The 26,934-nt window shown below is 38.3% G+C and overlaps 2 protein-coding genes across 4 annotated transcripts in view; one reads left to right on the top strand and one right to left on the bottom strand.

The window, feature by feature from the left end:
- The window catches only part of pdcd4 (programmed cell death 4), a 33,367-nt gene extending 15,402 nt beyond the window's left edge, over positions 1–17,965 (top strand). For 2 of the 3 annotated variants that reach the window (XM_003218525.3, XM_008106621.3), the window contains exons 2-12: positions 6,599–6,706; positions 8,665–8,964; positions 9,433–9,527; positions 10,622–10,735; positions 11,338–11,559; positions 13,213–13,310; positions 14,124–14,238; positions 14,656–14,763; positions 15,362–15,472; positions 16,207–16,346; positions 17,272–17,965. In XM_003218525.3, coding sequence (XP_003218573.1) covers positions 6,664–6,706; positions 8,665–8,964; positions 9,433–9,527; positions 10,622–10,735; positions 11,338–11,559; positions 13,213–13,310; positions 14,124–14,238; positions 14,656–14,763; positions 15,362–15,472; positions 16,207–16,346; positions 17,272–17,332 — 1,407 coding nt within the window. In that variant the 5' untranslated portion in view covers positions 6,599–6,663 and the 3' untranslated portion in view covers positions 17,333–17,965. Of the gene's footprint in view, positions 1–6,231; positions 6,337–6,598; positions 6,707–8,664; positions 8,965–9,432; positions 9,528–10,621; positions 10,736–11,337; positions 11,560–13,212; positions 13,311–14,123; positions 14,239–14,655; positions 14,764–15,361; positions 15,473–16,206; positions 16,347–17,271 lie in introns of those variants that run through there. The other variant, XM_062976266.1, reaches the window with a different exon arrangement.
- Positions 17,966–19,426: 1,461 nt separating this feature from the next.
- On the bottom strand, positions 19,427–23,322 carry bbip1 (BBSome interacting protein 1). The gene is made up of 3 exons (XM_003218504.4): positions 23,116–23,322; positions 21,039–21,097; positions 19,427–19,703 (listed from the first exon to the last, which is right to left on the bottom strand). The coding sequence occupies exons 2-3, from the start codon at positions 21,076–21,078 to the stop codon at positions 19,540–19,542; spliced, it is 204 nt and encodes a 67-aa protein (XP_003218552.1). The 5' UTR covers positions 21,079–21,097; positions 23,116–23,322; the 3' UTR covers positions 19,427–19,539.
- Positions 23,323–26,934: the final 3,612 nt, after the last annotated feature.

The raw sequence follows: 26,934 nt of genomic DNA, 5'->3' as shown, positions 1-26,934 counted from the left end.
ATCATCCTAACTTTAGTATTTAATGACATTTCTTTAAACTTCAGGATTTGTCTTGAGAGTGTACTGTACCCATATATACATACATACATCCTTGAACAGTTACAAACTTACTCCACAACTTCTCTTACCAACATCCCTTTATTACATGTAGCTCTAAAATATAAGCAAGCATATATACATGAGTGTTAAAGGAGGATTTTTCTGGTTCCTTTTTGTTGGTTTCTTTACATTTTAACATTTTTTTTCTTCCACTTGATAGCCAGCAAATTATTTACTGTTTATTGTTTGTTTTTACATTAACAAATGAATACCCCAACAGTTTATACCTCCTTTACATAACCTGTACATAAAGTTTATACCTCCAAACCCTTTCTCTCAGCTATATATCGATAGAAAGGTTTCCATTATTTTAAGAAGGTGTCCAATGATTTTTCCTTCAACAAAATTCCTGACAATTTCTGTTAGTTCCCATATTTCCATTGCCCAATCTACTATAGTAGTTGATATTTCTGTATTTTTCCATCGTTGAGCATACATGGACCAAAAGTGTTTTGTATGTTGTATTTTTTTTATTCTAGAAGATTTACATATATATGACATGCCTTGGAGATGAGATTCAGGCCTAAACACAAAATTGATTTATGTTTCACATACGCTTATAGTCATAGCCTGAAGGTAGTTTTATACACAGTATTTTAATACTTTTTGCACATGAAACAAAGTGTGTATATCAGGAAGCAAAGTTTGTTGCTATCTCAACCACCCACCTGGACAACTGTGGAGTATTTTGGATTTCTGGATAAGGGATGCTACCTTGTATTAACTTTTGCTTCACATTTTCCCCATGATTGGGACTCACAGATTGTGCTGTTGAGAATTTCCCTCTGTCCCATAAAATTGCAGGAAAAAAGATTTCACCTAAGCATTAGGAAGAAGTTTCCTAACGGTAAGAGCAGCTTGACAACATAATATGCTGCCTCAGAGTTAGGTGGACTCTCTTTCTCTCAAAGTTTTAAAGCAGAGGCTGGGTGGTTATCTGTTGGGGATGCTTTGATTGTTTTACTGCGTACCGTTAGCAGGAGATTGGACTGGATGGCTCTTGTGGTTTTTTCCTCCAACTCTTATGATTGTATGATTTAGTGAAAGTGTCTTTATACATCTTCTCTGTCATTTGCTGAACTGTGGAAATGCATTACATGGTGGCCAGTAGTAGTGTTTGGGAAAGGACTGTGTAGTTCAGAAGGGAAAGCAGGGGCTCTGCAGACAGCAAGCTCCCAGGTTCCTCCATCCCTGCTGTTCCCACACAAAAGGAGCCTTTTTGTATTTGTATGAGTGAAAAGAACCTGTGAAAGAGACCTAGATCTGTGCTACTCAGAGATATGATGCCTTGATAGTGCCATTCTAAGAGCCAACATCTTCTGGTCTCCAGTGAGTTTTCAGGAAAGGAAAACATAGTTCTGTCCAAAAGGCATAATGCTCCCAGACACATTAGGTGCATTACAAATGTTCCCAGGCACCTTAGGGAAAAAAAGTACCAGTCCTGCCTCATATAGGTTGAGAAGTACTGCCTTAAAGAGTTGATAGGATGTAGAGTTGGCAGTACTGCTGTTGCTATACAGACACCTGACTGTGTATAATGTGGATTTACTATATTTCATAGGAGACAGAGACAGGAATTCTATAAGGAATTCTGAATAGGCCATTATCTGCAGTGGTCATCCATATTTCTCAGGAAGGCCGTAGAAGGCCTTTTTCTACCTCTCCTATATCAGTGCCTTTCATTTTGTAGTCTACACCTGTAGGGGAGGCCTGGGAGGATGCTTTCAGCAGACTCTTGATTTGTATGGAGTAGTGGTTACAACTATTAACTTGACCTTCACTCTCTGTATAAATGAATGCACAGCATGCTCCCAGAAGTGTGCTCACATTTGTGTACAAATTTTATATGAGAAATTAAACTTGGGAAACTCCCTTAAATTAGATATGCCGGTTCCCACATCTGTCAACTTGTGTCTGAAGAGTTTCCCATGTGCGATTTCTTCTCCTCTGCTATGGTGATTTATGAATAGAGACTAAGTTGCACTGAGATTTGTCCAATATTTATTCTTTTTAGATGTTAAGGTGTTGCATTTCTGCCTAATTTACCGGTGCCCTTATGAAATCATTAAGACTTATGTATAGAAGTACTTTGTTTCCCAAACATACTACAAGAGACTGTTTCTTTCTTGCTGCTAAAAACTAATCTTGTGTGGCTTGTTCTGAATACTAGCTTTTCCTAATTTGTTTTGAAATTTGATTCAGCAGTCTGTAATGCTACACTAAAGTTGTTTTAAAATTTGGCCTTTGAAGTGCTAGAAAAGAGTAGGGAGTGCTGTGGCTTGTTTGTGAGTTACAGGAATGGGAAACTCATGGCATTCTAAATGTTGTTGGACTGCAATTCCCATTTGCCTTAATCAGCATATCAAAACAAGTAAAAGACTGGGGATTGCAGTTCAATAGCATCTGAATAGAAAGTTGTGGTTTCTCATTCCATTTGAGCTAGACCTTTTTTTTAGAGGACATATTCTCAAAATATGCATCACACAGAAGGGCCCCCAGATGGGTTAAACAATGGGTTAAACAGCTGAGCTGCTGAACTTGCTGACCAAAAAGTTGATGGTTTGAATCTGGTGAGCAGGGTGAGCTCCCACTGTTAGCCCCAGCTTCTGCCAACCTAGCAGTTCAAAAACATGCAAATGTGAGTAGATCCGTTTCTGCGAGAAGGTAAAGGTGCTCTATGCAGTCATGCTGGCCACATGACCTAGGAGGTGTCTATGGACAACGCCAGCTCTTAGGCTTAGAACTGGAAATGAGCACCACCTCCCAGAGTTGTACACAACTAGACTTAATGTCAAGGGAAACCTTTACCTTTACTAGTCTCAAAACAGGGTTGATAACTCCACATGTAGCATGGATAAAAAAACCATAGATAAAAAGAAACAAACTTTCATTGGACGACTGACAAAACTCTGCAGATGGTTAAGGATAGGAATAAGACAAAAGTAAAAGGTTACAGAAATGATGTCAGAATCCTGAAAGCAACTGTTTAGCAAATTGTGCATAAGGACAAAGACAGTTGTAATAGCAGTGCAAAGAAATAGAAGACACCAACAAAATGGTAGAACTGGAGATCTTTTCCTCAAGAGAAATCAAATTAAAATTTAAGAACAGGAAATGTTACATGATCTCATGCAGAGGGTTATCATAAATAGAAGATGACAGCATAGTTAACAACAACAGTTAATATGGATTACATTTATCTTGTTTGACACTATGGTGTAATCAAAGTTCTGATTGATTACTGATTGGATGAGAAAGTGTCTATACTATAAATACCATTGAGTATTTTAGCAGTACAGGGCTCTAAATGTCTTGAATCCCCCTATATTGGGAGAAAGGTGAGAAAGGTGAGATTGGCTGTTCCAATGTGCCTTCCCAGATTAATAGGAAATCTCCAATACCTAGTCCTATAAGCACTTTATTAGAACTTAGATTGCATATCGCATCCTGCACTTGCCCTATAAGCCTTATATTTCACCTGTCACATCAGCACTTTTAATCTTATACCCATTACTCTGGCCCGGCCCAGTTTTATTGTGTTTTAGCGAATTGTTTACTGCTTGTTGTTTATACTGTTTTAATTGTTTTTAATTTGCTTTTTGTTTTGTATTGTTATATTGTGTGTTGAGGCCTTGGCCTTTGTAAGCCGCATCGAGTCCTTCGGGAGATGCTAGCGGGGTACAAATAAAGTTTAATAATAATAATAATAATAATAATAATAATAATAATGAAAACTAAGTAAATAAAATACGTCAAGAGTACAGGGCTCTATTTTTGCTGTTGAGTTGTAAGGTGATTTAAAATATTCTGTTCAAAACCACTAATATAGCTACTAACTTTTAAGTGCTATCTTCATGTATGATCAAAGATCTTTGAAGCCACAGTTTCCTTAATGTTTAAAGATCTCACAGGGAATATTACTTTTAGCTTTGAAAGATCAACCATGTAACCACTTCCTCCTCTCTTTTCTTTGTTTTTAAAATGTGTATTGAATATTGGCAGTCCTCTACAGGAGGCAGATTTTCTATATTATTTTCGATTCACAAGGTCTTCTAAATATTATGTGCTTTTAAAGATCATATTAATTGTTCAATACCAGATGTCAGCCCATGGAGGGTCGGCAGTGCTGAACTGCCACTCATTAGATGGTTGATTTTCTTTTCTTGTAACTATGGGCCTATACTTGCCACAAAACCAGGATGGTGTAATCATAATGGTCTGCAATATGCGCAGGTTGGCCTTTGTATGACCTGGAAATTTGTAGACTTGATGTGGTCTTAGATTAGTAGTTACCTAAGCATTTCATTGAAATGTATTAGTTAAACAAATGTGATTTTGTTCCTGCTCTGCCCATTCATTTTAACACTGTTGTTACAATTACTTTGTTTGTTACAACATACTGTACCATGTCCCAGAGTTACAATGTACTGTACGGATGTATTTGGTATTTTAAATCCTACATTTGCATGTGCACTGGAATTAGAAGTTAATTGTGTGTTTTTGCAGCACTGGACTGGCATTTGGATGGAGGCTTTCCCTAAAGCCTTTTGTGTTGTTTTATGAAATGTATATGGAAGATTTTTTACATCACATAGAAATTAGTATAATCTCATATAGGAATGCAATTTGCATATCCCTGCCATACTGAAAAAAGCTTAGATTTCTACGAAACCACAATGAGACAAACAAATAGCAATATACAGCCTACTGCATAGGTTAAAATAGGGATATTTCTTACCTTCTGTGTGATACAGAATGGCCAAATTTAAGTAAGCAGAAAGATAAGTGGAAGACATAAAAGATACACTTAGCAAATGTTTAAGTATCTGTTTTTGTATGTGTATTTTAATGTTATGAGGCTGGTCCTATACTTACTATATCATAAAGTTCCATGTAATTGAGATTGCATTATATGGTCAGTATAGAATCAGCTAAAGGGAAGATTTGGGATTCTCCACAGCTGCGTTTTTGTGAAAGAATGTTGGGGTAGTCGCAGAGCCGTCCTTAGGTAATTTTTTAGAGTATGCAATCGGAATTTTGACCCCCCCCCTGAATTTTGGCTCCCCCCCCCAAACCGGGGGGGGGGGGCTGAGCAACAGGGAGGGGAGGGGTCTGCAAAACGCCGAGGAATGAGAAGGAAGGCGTTCCTCGGCACTTTGCAGACCAGAGAAGCGGGCGCCGCTTCTTTGGTATGCAAAATGCCGAGAAACGCCTTCCTGCCAAGAAGGAAGCCGTTCCTCGGCACTTTGCAGACCAGAGAAGCGAGTGCCACTTCTCTGGTCTGCAAAGCGCCGAGGAATGGCTTCCTTCTTGGCAGGAAGGCGTTTCTCGGCGCTTTGCAGATCAGAGAAGCGGCGCCTGCTTCTGTGGTGTGCAAAGCGCCAAGGAATGCCTTCCTTCTCGGCAGGAAGGCGTTTCTCGGCGCTTTGCAGACCAGAGAAGTGGTGCCTGCTTCTGTGGTGTGCAAAGCACCAAGGAACGACTTCCTTCTCGGGTGTCGCTTCTCTGCTCTGCAGAGCGCTGAGGAACGCCTTCCTGGCGGAGCCAGGATTTGCCTGAACGGCGCCCCCAACAAGATGGTGCCACAGGCAAATGCCTAGTTTGCCTGGGGGGTGAACTGCCCCTGGGTAGTCGTACATACATGGTGTAACAGATGTGTGGCATTTACAACATAATAGGTAGTCAAGAACATAGGAAGTGCTTTGTACATGATCCAACTAGCCCAGCATGGTCAATCTGACTAGTTAACCAGACTTGATCCTGCTTACCTTTTGAAATCAGGGCAAATCAGGTGTGTTCATAATGGGATGAAGGTATGAGGAACCCGAATAATCAATTTAAAAGTGTTTGTATAACTATTGTTGCAGACCTAGCTTTTTTTGGAATTTGAAGGAGAGTGGATGCATGTAATGGAGCAATTTAACAAATGGAAGGAAATAAACCTTAAACAAACAATCAATTGCACATGTTACACCTTTTGAGAGACCTCTCAGAGAACCTGTTTAGCAAAAAATAAAGGGCTTTGGAATATTGCATGACTTGTGAAGATTGTCTAATGTAGTGGAGTGAAACTCTTTGCTGTGAGGTATGATGTGAGAGACCTGATGTCATAATATCACTACCTAGCAATGAATGATGTCTGCTGGATGAAGGAGGGAGAAGAAGAGAATACATGGGACAGATGCTGTTTAGGGAAACTAATGAGATTTACCAAATACTTAATGAAAGGCAACCCAGGTAAAATATATGTTTTATTACATATATCTTGAAGGGTTATTTGTCTGGTTTACTTCAGATTGAAGCATAGGTAAAATGAAGTACAGTACTGAAAATGTGTCATTAAGAGTCAGGAATTTTAACTTTTTAATGATACCGTTGAAAAAAGTACACTAGAAAACTTATAAAAAGGAGCTGTCTAGAGCATTAACTGAGAAATGCCAGCACACTTCTTAATATAATTGCACTAAAATGTTCTTTTCTCCCTTTCCTCCTAATTTAGGGCTGAAGCAAAAAATCCTTAAACCTTAATTGATATTCAGGTCAGCTGATATAGGTTGAATAGCAATGGAAATAGAAAATGAGCTGATGGACAACATCAATTCTGCAGGTGAGGTGTTTTTAGCTTAAAGGACATAATCTTTTGACAATTTTATCCCCAAATCAGAAGTTACCATATTGGATATTATATGTCTGCATGGGTGTTTCTTCACTTGGAAGGTGGTTGTTTTTGTTATTATGTGTCATCAACTTGTTTCTGATTTATAGTAACTCTAAGGTAAACTAACATGGAATTTCTTGGCAAGATTTGTACAGAGAGCAGTTGCCTTTGCCTCTTTTGATGAGAGCATAACTTGCCCAAGATCATGCAATGGATTTCCATGGCCAAGCAGAAATTTGAACCCTGGTCTTCATAGTTGTAGTGCAATACTCATACATCATATGGGCTGTATCACATGGGAGGAGCTTACCATTAAGATCTTATCTTCCTAATTTTCCATGACAGTGTATTTTGATGGTACCTGATGGTGAGATGGAGACTATTCATTGAGTTGCTAACACTTCGTATACAGGCAGTTCCTGAGTTATAAACATCCAACTTGCATATGACTCCGAATAACAAACAGTGGTGAGACAACAAGAAGAGAAATGAAATCCTAAGAAGGAAATTCACCCCTGAAAGAGTTATCATGGGGAAAAGATGTCTCAGTTGAAGCTTTATCACCAATCCTTGTTTCCTCAACAACCCAAAATTATCAAAATCAAATTTTACATGGACAGAAAGTGAGGTGAAATCTTCTGAACAGGGGCACGGACAGCAAAAGAAATGTTACAGAGATGTTAACCCTTCTCTATGCTATCAGAATTTTTTTTAAAAAATTGCTGGATTACACTGAAAAAATGTACCTATTCCGACTTACATAAAAATACAATTTAGGAACAAGCCTACAGAATCTATCTTGTTCATAACCTGGGGACTGCCTATATACATTTTAAATGACCAACCAAGTAGAAACCATTGCTATGGTATCATTAGATTTCTATAAGCAATGGATACAAAAATGGATTATAAAGGCAATGAAATTATTTTACATAGGTTGAAAAGAAAAGTAAAAATGTGAAAAAGGATATATTGAACTCTTTAAAATTAGAAACTTTGTTATGCTTTAGGTAAAATAAGTGTTCAACAAAAATAATACTTTTAATAACAAGGTAACATATGAATGCCAAATTTATTTTTTACAAATATGTAAACCCTGGATTATGGCAGGGCTTTGTAGCCTACATGAGTTTCATCGTGGTAGTACATCAACTACACATATCTAATTTAAACATGTAGCTAAGTAGTATCTTCCAACCTGACACTCCCCCCCCCCCCCAAAAAAAAACCCCCAACTTTTGTTGGGCACCAGTTATGTGGAGAAAAAGGCTTTATTTTGGTGGCAATTAAGGCACCTGGTAGAGTAGGAGTGGGGAGGGGCAGTGGCAATAGTGTCACTGAGTTTGTAGGAACTTGAGAATATACATCCATAACCCGGTTCCCAAATTCTGGGCACTTTTATTTGATGAACTTATATAACTCAGAATTTATGTAGGTTGAAATTTGAGTTACATATAAACTGAGATTCACTTCATACCTTTGACAGGTCTCCTCCTCCAAAATGTAACACTTTTTTCATGTTCTTATACAAAATACGATGACAAATTACTTAATATTTACACTGCTGTTTTTGTATGGTCCCAAAATGTGGGGAAAGTATGGAATTATATCACAGCTGCATTATTATATCATGGAATTATATCATAGCCTCATTATTATCATACTATCAGGACATATTTTGTAAATTTACTTTCTATTCATCCTTGCCTCCTATATTTCTATTATCTCTTGCACCCTGCCCATTTGCTTTTGTCACTTTTAGAAGTGAAATTGTCTTTCAGGTATTGCTGAAAGCATCAACTTCATTCATTTTGCAAACTACTTGGAATAACATTTTGAAATGTGTGTTATCTGTATCAAGTATATTTCCTGTGCCATTGAGATTTTTCTGTCTTTTTATTTTTGAGACTTGGATAATTTGAGTGATACTCTGTTTTCTGGCGACGAGGGAAATGGTGGGATCGAGGAAGTAAAAAATGAAATCAACGGTAACTGGGTCCCTGCAACATCTATTAATGAAGCTAAAATCAATGCTAGAGCAAAGAGGAGGCTGAGAAAAAATTCCTCTAGAGACTCTGGAAGAGGCGACTCTGTGAGTGATAATGGAGAACCACCGAAAAGTGGAGTCACTGTGCCAACCAGTCCAAAGGGAAAATTTTTGGACAGACGATCTCGTTCAGGAAAGGGAAGGGGCTTACCAAAGAAAGGTAGGTGCATTCTGTTCTAATGGCAAACAGACCTAACCTTTTAGAAAGCTGTTCAGTTCTTTAGTAGATAATGGTATAGTTCTATAGTTCTACAATTTACTTTTTCAGCCTGGATTTCTTGATGCTCCTGTTTGTGGTACATTTATTTAATGGCATGTAAGAAGAAAGGCCAGAAGTGATCTGAAGAGTACTTTAGTATAGGTCTACATGTTTAATACTCACCTTAGAATTCCCTGACAACATCTTAAGGTTCAAAATTTTAATGTGAACAACATAGTTAAGTAAGACTAATGCTTTGATTGATTTGATTAAAATCAGTTATTTCAGTTAGATTAGATGATACTGAAAGTACTAGCTTTTCAGCTTGTTTTTTATGAACATTTGAAGTCTTTGAAATGTTAGAATGAATTAATAAAGCAAAAAGTGTAGTCTACGTTCAATATTTGTTGTTTCCCCCCTTCTTTTCAGGTGGTGCAGGAGGCAAAGGTGTGTGGGGACCACCTGGTCAAGTGTACGATTTGGATGAAGTGGATATTAAAGATCCCAACTATGATGATGACCAAGTAAAAAAAATGCTTAGTTTGCCCATTTGGTTACTCATTGTTACAGAACTGTATTCATAATACATTTTCTTGGAATGTCTTCAGCAATGTATTGTCAACAACGGCCACCATTTGTCTGATATGAATTTTAAAATCCATTAAAACAAAATTGTTTTATGTACTTTAGAAATATATATATACATTTTTTTCTAGATAGCTTTGTTCATTTGTTTTTAGATAGCATTGTTTTTAATGTACTTTTAAAAAATATATACAATTTTTTTGTTCATTTTTATACCCCTTCAAAATGTGGGAGATCGTTATGCCCCACCCTGTAATGCAGCTATTAGACCACAAAGAAGAGAATGAAGCAGTGATTCAGTTTCCCCCTTCTTTTTTAGAAACTAGACTGTTGATTTCTCACTGATGATTTTCTCTGAGGCAAATTAGCAAAGTATCTGCTGTTGGAAACTGATTTTTTTGTAAGGGCCAGCATACTATTGCTTAACACACTATGGGAGACTATGCACAATACACTATGCATTATGCACAAATATGGGATACGGTCTTGGGATTTAAGAATGTGGCTGCAAGATAAAAATTTTATTAACACTTTCCTCTGTGCCACAGCTTTAATGATTCATCCTCACTCTTTTGCCCTGTTTGCATAAACACCAGTAGTGGGTTTTTGTTAACTTTCCCTTCCCTGGGATAGAGAGAGAAGCAGTGATTCAACAATGGAGTCAAGCAGCTGGAAAGGAGCCAAGGGTAGAGCTTTGAGGCAACATTTAATCTACTATTTTCTTTGACTGGTGGGCTTACAGTGTGATCTTAGGGTCCCACTGAGCTAAAGCAAAATAAAGAATACACTGTAAACCATATTGTCATATCAGTCATGTATATAGTTGAAATTTGTTTTCTATTTTTGGGTTAGTATTGCCGCTTATCTGATGTTAGTAATGATGGATAGAAAGGTAGAAGCCGCTTAAAAAGAATAGTCTTTGGAAAGCCTGTGATCTGTTAATTTCAGTGGAATAACATTTAAAGAGTGCATTGCTCTTCATCTGCACAAGGTGACTCTTGTTTCATTTAATAGTTTGTTGTACTTAAAACAGGGTAACTGTGTCTATGAAACTGTCGTTCCACCTCTGGATGAAAGAGGATTTGAGAAAACCTTAACACCAATAATTCAGGAATATTTTGAACATGGAGATACAAATGAAGTGGCGGTATGTCTCTTGGCTTGTATTTTTATAGTGATGAATAACATTTAGAAAGCCATTGTGGGAAAGGTGTACTTAAGCCCCAAAGCATTATCTTTTTAATATAAGTTTTTGTAATATTTACTAGAATAAATACAGGATTGATTAGATTGTGTAACACAGGTGGTTTAAGAAATGGAATAGTTTCTATACAGATTATTATGTGTTAAGATAGAATGCTTTATTGAATACCTAGACGTTATGTCTTCTGTAAATTCGAACATCTGCTTAAATTGAATATATTTCTCCTGTCTCCTGATGTGTGGGTGTCAAATAGAGTTCTGAGCAAAAATACACACAGTCTATTGGCTAAATTAGATTGTTAGTACTAACTTGAGTAGACTCACTGAAAGTCAGCATTTAGGTCCTATTGTGCAATGACTCTAGTTGGAACTGTTTCTTAGTTTTAGCCTCATAAGTCTGTGGAGTTGGTCTGACTTGGAAAAGTAGTACTAGTCCAATAAGAGAGACATCCTTTCTTCTTATTTCCTCCCTATCTTTACTGTATAGGACATACAGACCACAATATTTGAACTAAAATAAGAGTGCTTTACTTTTCCCACTTATAGGAGATGCTGAAAGATCTTAATCTTGGGGAGATGAAGTACAGTGTACCAGTATTGTCTATATCATTGGCATTAGAGGGGAAGGCTAGTCACAGAGAGATGACCTCAAAACTCCTTGCTGACTTGTGTGGGACAGTTGTCAGCATGAAGGATGTGGAAAAATCATTTGACCGGCTTCTTAGAGACCTACCAGAATTAGTACTGGACACTCCCAAAGCACCACAGGTTTGTTTAAAGTATCTATTGAAAGTGGTTGTTTCTGTATCACCTCCACTGCTCTAATTAAAAGTGTTTTATGGCATAATAACACACTCAGATTTAGCTAACGTTTTGGTAATTAAATGACCAAAGAATCTACATACATTTACATTTTCATAGTGCAAGCAGCACTGTGACACACACGGTGTTCCAGTTTTTTCCCTAAGTTCCCCTCCTGTCATCAGATTTACAGCCCTATTGTATATGTACATTGTGCTGTTATATCTTTCGTTCTTACATTAGTATCCATGTGTAATTGGCTCAGCAGTTTCTGTATGCCAAATTTTGAATGCCCCAACGTTTTCAGTGCTATCCTGTTCATCTGTCCACTTGGATGGATGAGACATTTTATACTATGAGGCAGTATAAACGTAATGATAATTGAAATTCTCTTTTTTTAAAAAAAAATCTGTACAATGGAAAGCCAAATAATTGGAAGGCTCTCATTTTGAAAAGTATATACCGTACATTGAAAGACAATTCATAGAAAAGCACCATTGTGTTTGTTTTGAGATGTAGTATTCATTTCTTGCTTTGTAAGAGCCTAATTGAAAATTTGATTGTGTATGAGTACAACAAAGCAATCAGTAACAGAAGTTTTTTTAGAATAATGAATAAAATATGACAAGATGTTCATCTAGTTCAGGGGTCCCCAAACTAAGGCCCGGGGGCCGGATGCAGCCCTCCAAGGCCATTTACCTGGCCCCCATCCTCATTTATAATATAATATTTTATATCAGTTTTAATAAGATAATATATTGTATATACATATGATATTGATAATATTATCATTTTATACAATATAATACTAATAATACCATATAATAATATTAATTATATGTTATATATTACATATAATATTACAGTATAGTGGTATAGTTCGATATAGTAATATATAATGCTAATATTGTGCTATGCTAATAATATAATATATTGTATGTACATACAGCTGCTCTGAGTCACCTTCAGGGTGAGAAGGGTGGGATATAAATGTAGTAAATAAATGTAGTAAATGAATAAATAAATAATTTTAGACTTAGGCTCGCCCAGAGTCTGAAATGACTTAAAGGCACACAACAACAATCCTAATTAACCTGATTGTCTCATTGGCCAGAATCAGGCCCACACTTCCTATTGAAAGCCTGATAGGTTTATGTTGGTTAAAATTGTTTTCATTTTTTAAATATTGTATTGTTCTTTCATTGTTATTGTTGTTTTGCACTACAAATAAGACATGTGCAGTGTGCTAGGAATTTGTTCATTTTTTTCCCCCAAATGATAATTCGGCCCCTCAACGGTCTGAAGGATTGTGGACCGGCCCTCTGCTTTAAAGGTTTGAGGACCCGTTCTAGTTATTATTGGAATTGGGACATTATCCAGCTAGAAATGCATATCCCTGTTTATGTTTTCATGGCGGAGACAGTGGTGATATCAAGGTGTCTGGCAAGAGAGATGTGGACAGTAGAGATGACAACTGCATCTGCGCTGCACATCTTTGTCCACTTTATTTGTATATCCTTGGTTAGTAATGTGATGGATGACAAAAGTAAGAAAGAAAAGATATCCAGCCCTGACCATTTCAAATTCATTCTATACAAATATATTTCTTTTTCATCACAGTTGGTGGGTCAGTTTATTGCAAGAGCAGTTGGAGATGGGATTCTGTGTATCAGTTATATAGATGGATACAAAGGCACTGTGGACTGTGTCCATGCACGGTAAGTGTGTGGCCCAATATAGTTAAAGAAACTTTATCATCTGTACTAAGTAAACAAAGTAGACCTAGTTGTGTTTATAAAGTTTATAAAACAATGATCAGGTTTTGTAGAAAACCCATTGTTCAAATTTATGAAGATACTGTTAGTCACCACAAAATAGAGTTTATGGAAGCAGGGCTGCTTAAAAAAGAAAGAAAAAATCAGATAAGAGATTTGTCAGCCTGTCTTTAATCAGAAATCCTTTATGGGGTCTTGTTCTCTTTTGAAAGCAAGCAATGTTACTGACATCTAAGGCAATATTTGTATGATTGTTATTTCTGTTATTACATAACCATTTATCAGTATTTCCTTTGATTTTTGTAAGCTCTTAGGATTGGGAAAAGGTGGATTATAAATAAATAAATAAATGTGTACTTGAATTTTGAACTCATTGTGGCAGAACTTATGTTGTTATTTTCATTCTGCAAGCTTTTTATACACATGAGTAATTTGTATTTTTGATGGTGTGTAGTAAGGTATCTATAATGCTTGCACAAGTTAGTACTGAATATGGCATTTGGCCCCGGTAAATATTAGGCCACTTAGGCAGCAAACATAGACATATTTCCTAGGAAGCAAGTTCTGTTGAATACAGCAGGGCTTATTAAATAGTAAACACTGTTAGTTATGGTACTTATCTTTGTGTATAAAACATATATTTCACACTGAACATGTATTTCTGTACAGTGGTTGTGAATCTTGAGGTGCTTAAAGGTGTTTGCCACTATACCTTAATGAGATTTTTTAATATTTAACTTTGTATTTCCTTCCTAGGGCTGCCCTAGATCGAGCTACTGTATTGTTAAGTATGACCAAAGGTGGGAAACGCATAGACAATGTCTGGGGATCAGGAGGTGGGCAACAGCCTGTCAAACATCTTGTTAAAGAGGTAATAACTCAAATGTCATAGTTAATAGATTTATCTACTTAATAAATTTGGTTCAAGGTTATAGTGGGCCTTGTTAATCTGACTCTGGGTATTCCTTCTTTCTCTACATTGTTCATTCCCTGAAGATATAATTGTCTGTGCTCTCCCACTCAGACAGAGTGAGCCGATTGTGAGAGTGGAAGTGGCACCTGCAAAGTGCATTGGTGATAATTTCTCACTTACTTCCTTTACATAGCACCACTAGGCTGTTGTTCTTGCTGTTCTCCTCAGAGGAAAAACAGCAAGCGAGAGGAGAAAGTGGTGGTTACTTTTTCAAGAAGCACATACTGGAAATTTGAATAAAATTGTGCTACTACAAAGGAAGTGTAGATTTTAAAACACATAATCTAATCTAGTTGTGTGTTTTTTATATATTAGATTGATATGCTGTTAAAAGAATACCTTCTTTCTGGAGATGTTTCTGAAGCAGAACGTTGTCTTCAGGAGTTAGAAGTGCCCCATTTTCACCACGAACTTGTTTATGAAGTAAGGCTGGATTAATACTTCTCTTGTATACGGATGACATAGTTAATACAACATGCAAACCATACTGAGATTTCCCCTTTGTTAGTAGTAGCATATTGGTTTCAAGTATGAAAATGTAAATGCTTCTCATAACAGCAATGGGTACATAGTCTGTGCTTTTTACACTAGATAATTACCTGCTTCAAAGAAGTGGCTTTCTTCAATAATTTACAGACTACTGCTAAGCTTAAATCAGCTTAGTACTTTATTTAAATTTGAAGGAAAATGGTACATGTTAATGTTTAATTCAAGAGACATTTCCCCCATTTTTGTTTGCTTCCTTTTCAATTTATGTCATTCTGTTATATGGTGTGATTTCTACACTGAATCTGAGTAATACTTACAAAACTGCAAAATATTCTAATTGATTTGATACTTTTCATAGTATTTCATATTCTGACTGATGGGGGATAGTCTATAATACATTCCTTTTTAGTCTTGTACTTTGCATTATTCCTTCGATTCTTTATTGGATACAGTGTTCTATTAAAATAAGAGGCTTTATATAATTTCTCAATGAACATTCAGTTCATTTGGTTTTATATCGATGTATGTTTAGGCAATTGTGATGGTTTTAGAATCAACTGGAGACACAAACTTTAAAATGATGCTCAGTTTGTTGAAATCCCTTTGGAGATCTGCTGTAATTACTATGGACCAAATGAAAAGAGTAAGTGTATCCGTATTTCCTTGTCATACTTTTGCACATGTTTTTGCACTAGAATTACATTAGATAATATAAGAATCTTAGGTAGATTTTGGTGATGTTAAAGTTTAAAAAAAATAAAAATTTGGGAAGAACATGGTGACCTGTCTTTTACTAAATCAGATCATTTGTCTGGCTGGCTCATTACTGTTTATGCTGCATGGAAGGGTCTCAGGCAGAGGTCTCTCTCACTTACAGCTGGGGATCAGACTGTATGTTAACAGATACAAAAGATGCATATTTTAAAATTAAGATAGCACTAAGAGTGATATTGGAGCCCTGGTGGCGAAGTGCGTTAAAGCATTGAGGTGGAGACCGAAAGGTCCCAGGTTCAAACCCCGAGAGCGGCATGAGCTGCCACTGTTAGCTCCAGCTCCTGCCAACCTAGCAGTTCGAAAGCATGCCAATGTGAGTAGATCAATAGGTACCGCTCCGGCGGGAAGGTAACGGCGCTCCATGCAGTCATGCCGGCCACATGACCTTGGAGGTGTCTACGGACAATGCTGGCTCTTTGGCTTAGAAATGGAGATGAGCACCAACCCCCAGAGTCAGACATGACTGGACTTAACATCAGGGGAAACCTTTACCTTTACCTTAAGAGTGATATAGAAGTATTTTAAGAGTACATAATTTTCATTGAGAACTGCAATACTCTGATGACAGATGCTAAGTATTTCCTCCTAATTCTAATGTTGCAGGGCTATGAACGGATTTACCGTGAAATTCCAGACATTAATCTTGATGTGCCACATTCGTACTCTGTGCTTGAACGGTTTGTAGAGGAATGCTTTAGTGCAGGAATAATATCAAAGCCATTAAGAGATCTCTGTCCTTCCAGGTACATATTTAACAAAGTGAGCTCATATGTTGGGTGTGCATGCGTGAGAGAGATTTAGCACTGACTTTGCTGCTTTACTAATTTGAGCTCAATCATTTCCAGCTGGCAGCTGCCTTGTTTTTTCTTGTACTGCAGTACAGGGCATGTAGTCCTAGAAGAATGTGGTTTCACTGCTGGGAACTTTCAATCCAAACATCTAAGGATGTTAAACTCCCATCTGTATATGAAGCTATGCTTTGGAACTAAATGCCCCTTGAAGATCACTATACAACTTGCGTTCTCATATTGCCTCTCTGTGCTCTCAGGCATGCGCATATATATATATATATATATATATATATATATATATATATATATATATATATATAGGCAAACTTCTGAGCTATCCTGGTTTATTTCCACATCTATAAAGATGGTGAATAGAAGAAGAAATTGCATGTGTTAAATTGGTTTAATTTCCACGTTACTGAAGCATGGATTATTCTTAAATTTCTACATTATTTAAAAAAAAACCAAAACTAGCTCTTGTACAACTGTGAGTGAGGTTGTACAAGACTTTATTCTTGTATGGTTGTGAAAGTACTAATTGCTGCTAATTCTAGAAACTCAAGACTTGTCTTTCTTAGGTTTGCAGGGCTTTTCTTTTTGCATCTTTTTCATTCCTGCTGTTGTATCTCTTGATTGTGGTCTCTGTGCATCACATACATGTATGGTTTCAGAGAGCCATTCTTTGAAACATTCTTGACCTGAACTTTTTGCTGGGAAACTGCATCAACTTTTGTGTTGCTTATGCAATTGAGTAAAAAACAAAAACACTGCATGGCTTCTTGCTTGTAGAATTTTGTTTTTATTAACGAGGAATTCCCACTGTCAGTAAAACCAAGTAAAATGAGATACTGAAAAAATATTGTGTATTTAATTTTAGGGGAAGGAAGCGCTTTGTAAGTGAAGGAGATGGAGGCCGCCTGAAGGCTGAGAGCTACTGAATACACAAACCAACATTTGCAACTGTAGATGTTTAAAGGGAATATACATGTATATATTCTGTAGCAAGAGTTGCTTGGTGCAGTTTGTTTATTTGTAAAAAAAAATGCACTTGTTTTGAGGCACAAATAACTTCTAAAGATTGTACAAATTCGTGTTCGCAAATAATTTTTTTAGCATTTTCTCTTTTCTGAACCTGTAGTTTGACAAAAGTAACCCCCTTTCTATGGAGGTTTGCTGGAATAAGCTACTCTTTTGTAAGTGCCATATTTGACCTAATCATTCCATACTTTGCATTGATACCTGTCTGCCCCTCCTTTCTTTCAAGGACAGTGTTGTTGAGTTTTTTTTTTTGTAGTAAAATCACTGGTTTATTCAAAGCTTTAAAATGGGTCAAGTTAAGCTGCTGGAACCCTATTTTGGCTGCTGCTGTGAAGAAACAGTTATTTCTTAGATTCTTTGAAACAAATTTAGTCTGATCATAAGATGCATTCATCTTTTTCCAGGTAATATAATGAATTGGTGTTAAGACTAGTTCAGCAAATGGTGGCTGGAACATCTATTTTTTCTACAAAACTGGAAAAATGAACAGTTCTGGCAGAATGTATTGCAAAATAAACTTTTGTGAAGCAGAATTTTGTTTTTCTTAATCAGTGTTTTAAGTTTGTGTTTATTGACTTTTGGAACTCAGCTGTGATTTGTACCCCAGCCTGTTTGTCACGGAGGTCCTACAGGTTTCTCTTTATTGTTCGTTTAAAGTTTTAAACGGGGGGCCAGTTCACAATCCTTCAGACCGTTGGAGGGCCGGACTATAGTTGGCCACTGAGCAATAATAATAATAATAATAATAATTAATAATAATAATAACAATAATAATAATAATAAAAAGAGGGTTGGAAGAGACCCTTTGGGCCATTGAGTCCAATCCCCTTCTGCCTTTGTGCACCGAAAGCACAAGCAAAGCATCCCTGACAGATGGCCACCCAGCCTCAATGTTACTAATAATAATAATAATAATAAAGAGGGTTGGAAGAGACCCCTTGGGCCATTTAGTCCAATCCCCTTCTGCCTTTGTGCACCGAAAGCACAAGCAAAGCATCCCTGACAGATGGCCACCCAGCCTCAATGTTAATAATAATAATAATAATAATAATAATAATAATAATAATAAAGAGGGTTGGAAGAGACCCCTTGGGGCATTGAGTCCAATCCCTTTCTGCCTTTGTGCACTGAAAGCACAAGCAAAGCATCCTGACGGATGGCCACCCAGCCTCAATGCTAATAATAATAATAATAATAATAATAATAATAATAATAATAATAATAATAATAATAATAATAAAAAGAGGGTTGGAAGAGACCCCTTGGGCCATTTAGTCCTATCCCCTTCTGCCTTTGCGCACCAAAAGCCATTAGTATTGCCCCTGACAGATGTCCACCCAGCCTCAATGTTATAATAATAATAATAATAATAATAATAATAATAATAATAATAATAATAATGGTTGTAAGAGAAGAAGAGACCACTTGGGTCATTTAGCCCAACCCCCTTCTGCCCTTGTGCCGTGGGGGCCGGATAAATGGCTTCGATGGGCCGCATCTGGCCCCCGGGCCTTAGTTTGGGGACCTCTGCGCTATTGCAATGAACAAATTCCACCAGAAGTTACATAGAGCCTCGCTGCAGAGCCTGGAAAATGGATGTGAGTAGATGAACCCTTGGATACAGGGATTGTATCGTACCTAAAAAGTATGCATTTCATATGTAGCACATGTTATATATAGGATAGAGCCAATGTTGCTAAATGGTATGAGCATTGGGCTAACATCCTGGTGCTCAAATCCCTACTCTGTCAAGGAAACCCTCCAGGCAACACATCTTTCCAAGGAAACCCCCATGGTAGGATACATCTTAGGGCTGCCATAAGTTAAACAGTTTGAAGGCACAAAACATCAACAGGAAAAGTCTGGCACCACATTCTCTGTGAGTTTACTCAAAAGACCAAAGGGATTTTACTGATACATTTATAAATAGCAGTCTGAACAGAGTGCAATAACTGAAGGAAGAGTTAGAAACAATCACTGAACTCCAAAAGGAGGACATTAAATATCATTTTAATCAAGATACTTTAAAATATTTACAGGGTTGCAATCAGCAAACTATCATAATGCTGAATAAAGCATTGCTATATACATTATTTTTATTTTTCCCCTATTCTATTGATTTTGAACTCTGTTGGGCAAGCTCTTGCTGCCGAATTGTTTCCTGTGCTTCACGCTGCATCTTCTCAAGCTTTTCCAGTGTAACTGATTTTAAGGGGAGCAGCTTCGGCTTACATAATACCATTGTAGTCACATCTTCTACTGCTAACATTCCTAGAATGAGAGGGGGGAAATAAACAATGAAATTCACATACGTAGTATTCGAGATTACGTAGCCTGATTCAGATAATATAGAGTCCATGGTTGTAATTGGCAAACTTACTAGTTCTTGGGCAGGATAGAGAACATAGAAGTCTCCACCAAATATTCCTTAAATAATCAGTAATTTAAAACAGATAACAAATATAATATTTACTCCTGTGGAATGGTTTTACATATACTTTCAGAGGCATATACAGGGTATTTCAAAATGATGGACCCAAATTCAAAGCAGTACATTTCATGATGTTACACAATTACACAAAAAGTTTCAAACGGTTTAATGGGTTACAAAGTTTTACTGTGTATTTTGAGCCAAAAACAAATCTAAAAGCAATAAAAAATGTTGAATATCTCATTAGGCCTTACGTTGTGAGGTTACCAACTTGCAAATGACTGAGGCCAGGGGCTGTTTATGTACTGGGAGAGGCATCTAACAGTAATCCTTTTTAATGCCCCACTTCTTCAAGTGGTACGGGTTTCATTCATGGGTGATTTGTGGTTGCAGAGATACAGCGATTTCAAATCAGACCCTCCTTTTTGAAACACTATCAGAACAATGAGCGATGAGGTAAAATCTCTTTCCAGAAGGAAATATTGGTTACTCCTAGGTACAGTGCATTATAGATGCTGGTCAAAGGCAACATACAGCCCACTTCTAATGGGAACAAGGAGAACAGAAAGACAACTTTGCTGAGAAGAATATTACTTTATTCAGAAATAAACCAAAGTTTGGTTAAAGGTAAGTGTACAATTCAGAAAAGTATAGGGGCACACAGCATCCAAGAGCAAAAACAAAAGTTATTGCTGTAAAGGGAGGCACAGCCATTCCTCCATATTTGTCGTTTTGATTATTCACAGATTTGATTTTAAATGCTATCACTAGGTCCAGTGTGCTGGTCAACATTTTCCAGTCATATTGGAGGAACTTGAGATTTCTAGATAGAAAGCTTCTTTTGGAATCTCCAATTATATTCTGTGGAGGTTAAACATAGAATCTTCCAGCTGGAAGACCTAGAAATTCCCAGAGAAGTGTTCCCTCCAGAGAGGAAAAAAAATCGCAATTTATTTCACAAGGGTTCTGGGCCCCTAATCCCAGCGAATATGGAATCCTGAGCAACATTTGGAATTATTTTGCTTCTGAGATAATATCACAAACCAAATGGGTGGAAAGGGATACTATGAGATAAGGTACCTGATCCTACACAACATACTCACCTAAAGATTGGTAACAAATTGCTAACACGGGGGACACAATACATGGGTATCGTGCTGGGAAGGGCAACTCACCTTGCTTGGGCAGCACCTCTCGGAATTTTGGTTCGGACATTGTTTGATCTCAATCTGTACTGAATGAGAAATTGCCAGAAGACTATATTAATATGCTCCCCTCTCCATCATACCTTCCCAAGTCCAGAATAAATACATTAACTCAATCCATTCACTTAGTAAAGAAACTCCCCAGTGTATGAGAAACCACCTAAATGAGCAGATGAAAACTCCTAACCCTCAAAAGAGCCAACAGAAGCTTGGGAAGAATTGAAACAGCTTTTTATGTTGGGGGGGGGGGGGGGGGTTGGGTAGATTGATGAAATAAGAACATACAATGAAATACAATAAGATGTGTGTTTCTGTGAGTTTTTCAGAGGTTGTGAGGTCTGTTGAAAACTAGTCAAGTGAAGTTTATATATCTGGCATGTTCAGGGTGGGAGAAACAACTCTTGTCTGTTTAAGGCAAGTGTGAATGTTGCAGTTGGCCAGCTTGATTAGCACTTAATGGCCTTGCAGCTTCAAAGCCTGGCTGCTTCCTGCCTGGGAGAATCCTTTTTTGGGAGGTGTTAGCTGGCCCTGATGGTTTCTTGTCTGGAATTCCCGTTTTCTAAGTGTTGTTCTCTATTTGTCCTGATTTTTGAGGGTTTTTTTTAGTACTGGTTGCCAGATTTTATTCATTTATATGGTTTCCTCCTTTCTGTTGAAATTGTCCACATGCTTGTGGATTTCAATGGCTCCGCTATGTAGTGTGGTGGTTGTTAGAGAGGTCCAAGAGTTCTGTTTTCTCAAGTAATATGTTGTGGAAATGGAAACCATGAAAATGAACAAAATCTGGCTACCAGTATTTTTTAAAAAAACTCTAAAATCAGGACAGTAAATAAAGAATAACACTTAGAAGACGAATTCCAGACAGGAAACTATCAGGACCAGCTCAAGAAAGGATTCTCCCAGACAGGAAGCAGCCAGGCTTTGAATCTGCAAGACCATTAAATGTTAATCAAGGTGAACAACTGCAACATTCACACTTGCTTTCAACAGACAAGAGTTCTTTCTCCCACCCTGGACATCATTCCACAGGTATATAAACCCCACTTGCCTAGTTTCCAACAGATCTCACAACCTCTGAGGATGCCTGCCATAGATGTGGGTGAAACATTAGGAGAAACTGCTTCTGCAACATGGCCATACAGCCCGGAAAACTTACAGCAACCAAATAATTATATTTGTTTATATTTATAAGTTAAAGCAGTAAGGAGTTGGAAGTACATTATAGTAATTTGATAGGTACTTTGGCTTGAAGGGGAAACAAATCAACTGTGTTTTTAATGTCTTTTACAATTTTTGTTATTTTTAAATAAAAGCTGGGTTACAGGGGTGTGGGCAGGTTGTGTTTTAGCGTGGTTTCCAGATGTTTTATTTTAATTGGGTTTTTTAAAAGTTGTAGCCTTTTGAAAATACAATTTAAAAACCCAAACAGCGCGTAAAGCAGTGGTTCCCAACCTTTGGTCCTTTAGGTGTTTTGGACTTCAGCGCCCACAATTCCTAGGTAAACTGGGATTTCTGGGAGTAAGGTAAAGGTTTCCCCTGACGTTAAGTCCAGTCGTGACCGACTCTGGGGGTTGGTGCTCATCTCCATTTCTAAGCCGAAGAGCCGGCGTTGTCCAAATACATCTCCAGGTCATGTGGCCGGCATGACTGCATGGAGCGCCGTTACCTTCCCGCCGGAGCGGTACCTATTGATCTACTCACATTTGCATGTTTTCGAACTGCTAGGTTGGCAGGAGCTGGGGCTAACAGCGGGCGCTCATTCCGCTCCCGGGATTTGAACCTGGGACCTTTTGGTCCACAAGTTCAGCAGCTCAGCGCTTTAACACACTGTGCCACTGGGAGTAGAAGTCCAAAACACCTAGAGGACCAAAGGTTGGGAACCACTGGCCTAAAGAAACCAAAACCTTTCTAGTCTTGGAAGCTAAGCAGAGTGAGCCTTCCTTGTCTAAGAAAGCACTCTGAAACCCTTATGGGGTCGCCATAAATTAACAGCAAGCTTGAAGGAACGCACAAGGCCAACCAGTGCCTTCCAGGCTTCTCTACTTACAAGCTTAGAGCAGTCACACAGCAGCGTCCTTTCGCCGACGCTTCTCATTTGCCATTCGCACGGCCTGGGATCAACAAGGCCCTTTCCTCGCGTGTTGTCATGGCAACGCCGCCACTGGGTCAAAGGAGTGAAGCACAAGACTTCTCCGCCCCAGACTTCAAGAGGAACTTCCGGGAGACTCCACTGAGTGGCGAGCTTCGAAGGGCACCATAGAGAGGCACAGATAGAGCGCCCTCCTTCGCCCCGATCGGGACTCCTTCCCCACAGAGGACGTCAAATAGCAAGGCGCATGCGCAGTATATACACAGTGCTTGTCTTCCAGGGGATTTTATGCTTTGATGTTCTGGGTTATAGGACTGTGTGGAAGGGCCCCCAGTTTAAGTTCTTGTTTGCTCGTGGGTCCTTCTATAATCCAGATCATCAAGGCAGAAAATCCTACAACATCTGCTTTGAACTGGGTTATCTGAGTCCACACTGCCGTATGTCCCAGTTCAAAGCAGATAATGTGGGATTAGCTGCCTTGATATTCTAGGATATAAGGCTGTATAGAAGGACCCTTTATAAGACAGGACTTTCCCACTCTTAGGACCCTTCAGCACAGTCATATAACCCAGAATATCAAGGCAGGTCACCCACAATATCTGCCTTGAACTGGGTTATCTGAGTCCACACTGACATATAACCCAGTTCAATGTGGACTTTATATAGCTGTGTGAAAGGGGCCTTAGGGCCCTTCCAGACAGGCCCTATATCCCAGGATCTGATCCCAGGTTTTCTGTTTATCCCAGATTATCTGGCAGTGTGGACTCATGTAATCCAGTTTAATGCAGAAAACCTGGGATCAGATCCTGGGATATAAGCCCTGTCTGGAAGGGCCCATAGATTCTGCAGGTACTTCTTTCAATACCATGGCAGTTTATTGGTCTTCTCAAACCAGGATATTTAACATCCCATTTTTTATTTATTGTGTCAGAAGCTAATTGAGAATACAGTCACAATGTATAAGAAACCACAAGTCAAAAACTTGGCATTTTACCAAAAAGTCCTTTGACCAGAAGCTGGCCACTTGGAGTGCCTCTGGTGTCACTGTGAGAAGGTCCTCCATTGTGCATGCGGCAGGGCTCAGACCTCATTGTAGTAAGTGGTCTGTGGTGTGCTCTTCTCCACACTCGCATATTGTGGACTCCACTTTGTAGCCCCATTTCTTAAGATTGGCTCTGCATTTCCTGGAACCAGAGCGTCTTCTGAATCGCCCAGTCTTCCGTGTGCCCAGGAGGGGGTTTCCTCATTTGATATCAGCCACTGATTGAGATTCTCGGTTTTAGCCTGCCACCTTTGGACTCTCACTTGCTGGAGTGTTCCTGTGAGTATTTCTGTAGATCTTAGGGAGCTGTTAACATCTTGTGAAAAGTCCACTTTAGTATGTTGATGCTCCTGCTGCTCCTGCTCCTTTTTATGATCAGACAACAATGGACAATAAAACATAAAAGGTTTTACATCAGGTTTCGCTGGGCCCTTCCACACAGCCCTATATCCCAGAATATCAAGGCAGAAAATCCCACATTTTCTGCTTTGAACAGGAATATATGGCAGTGTGGACTCAGATAAACCAGTTCAAAGCAGATATTGTGGGATTTTCTGCCTTGATATTCTGGGATATAGGGCTGTGTGGAAAGGCCCTCAGAGCGATGGGTTCAAATTACAGGAAATGAGAACTGTTCAGCAGTGGAACACTCTGCCTCAGAGTCTGGTGGAAACTCCTTTTTTGGAGGCTTTTAAACAGATGGTGGATGGCCATCTGTCAGGGGTGCTTTCATTGTGCTTTTCCTGCATGGCAGGGGGTTGGACTGGATGGCCCATGTGGTTTCTTCCAACTCTATAGTTAGTCCTGCTTTAACTCTCAGGTTACCAGAAACTACATTTATTTGCCATCAACCAATCCTCATGGGTGCTGGTTAACTCAGACTACAGGTTCTTTTTGGGGTTTTTTGCAAGTTTGGCACAGAGGAAGGTTGTGTGCTTTGCACATACTGTTGATTTTACTATACTTTTTGAATGTTGGTTGTACAGTCCTTAGCTTTGTGAGCCACAGTCCTCTTGAAACACATAGTAAAAATGTTTCTGCGTGTTCTGTACCCTGCACTGCTGGGATTGATTTGATTTCTTTTTGAAAGAAGGGTTGCTGCAGATTTAAAGAGAGTACAAACAGTCCTGCTAACACATAAACTGCCCTACTGAAGATCCCAGAGAGAGGCATTTTGCCATGCCGGAGGGACATTCCAGAGTTCAGATCTAATATCTTTATCTTTCTCTGCCTTGGGCTCAAAAGTTACTTTGTTTGATCCTTTGTGTATACCTGTGTTGCATCATTCTTGGCTAAGAGAAGGAGGGGGAGACTGACATGGCTCCGTTCAGGACCAGGGTCATGGAGGTATATCTTTCTCCAACAAAGGTGTGGGTAGACTTGGCTGGGCAGGTTTCACAGGTAAGAAGCTTTTAGTATTCCTTTCTAACCTCATTAACCTCTTTCTGTGCAAGTTCCTAAACATCTTATCACAAATTGTTGTTTCTTTGGAAGTCTACAGTTGATCAAAGAAGGAAACAAGTTCATCTGCTTGAGAGAGAAAAAAAAACTATTTTAGTGGCTGCTTTTAGTGAGCCAAGTTGGAATCAAATTCATTTTATAGACCACAGTAACACTTCCAGCATTTGCTGAACTGGTCTCTAATCCATGAAAACTCATGTCACAATAAATCTATTGGGTCTTAAAAGTGGCAGAAGATTCTTTATTGCATTTTCCTCGACACACCCAAAATGTTGGCTAAGGGTGTATCTAAATTGCTGAATTAATGCAGTTTGATGCCACTTCAAATATTACTGTTCACTGCAATTGAATTATGGGAATTGTAATTTCACAATGTCTTTAGTCTTCTCTGCCAATGAATACTGGTATCTCATCAAACTACAACTCTTTTGATTCCATAACATTGAGCCATGGCGGTTAAAGTGATATCAAACTACATTAATTCTACTATGCAAATGCACCCTTGGATTCCATACATTTACAGTGTTCCCTCATTACTTCGCAGTTCACTTTTCGCGGATTTGCTGTTTTGTGGTTTTTCAATAAACTCTAAAACACTATTATAAATTAAAAAATTACCATTTACAGCTCGAAGAAGGAGAAGAAAAAGGGAGAGAAAAGGAGCCCAAGCGGCAACGGGAGGAGGAGGCAATTTATCAACACACAATTGGTTGATAAAGACTTAAAATAGTGTATAACTACTAAATAATGTATAAATATTAAATAAATATAGCATCCATACTTCACGGATTTTCACTTATTGCGGGTGGTCCTGGAACCTAACCCCTGCGATAAGTGCGGGAACACTGTATTTTGTTGTCTATTTTGCTCCTTTTGAGGAGCAGGTTTGCCATTGAATTAAGTTAACATGAATCAAACTTGAAAATTAGGTGTCTTTTTCCTAATTGGACTAACTTGGGTTCACGTGAACTAAAGATGGAATGAATATACTCCACAGAAATGCATTATGACAATGGTTCTAAGTCACATATAGCATGTTCTTGTGCTCATTTGCTTTATAGTCTAACATTGCAGTGGACTACACACTTCCTTGCAGGGAAGACTCTAGAAAACAAAAGCTTGTGCTTTTGAATTGATATATAGGACTGTGCTGTTGCTGCTGCTGTCTATATAATGAGACCATGGGTATGTCTGCACTGTGGAATGAATGCAGTTTGACATCACTTGAACTGTCATGGCTCAATGGTCTAGAATCCTAGAGGCTGTAGTTTGAT

Source organism: Anolis carolinensis, chromosome 3 (genome assembly GCF_035594765.1).
Source record: "Anolis carolinensis isolate JA03-04 chromosome 3, rAnoCar3.1.pri, whole genome shotgun sequence".
NCBI classification, from domain to species: Eukaryota; Metazoa; Chordata; class Lepidosauria; order Squamata; family Dactyloidae; genus Anolis; species Anolis carolinensis.
Note: the sequence above shows the minus strand (reverse complement) of the source record. Positions and strands in the feature narration are given on the sequence as shown.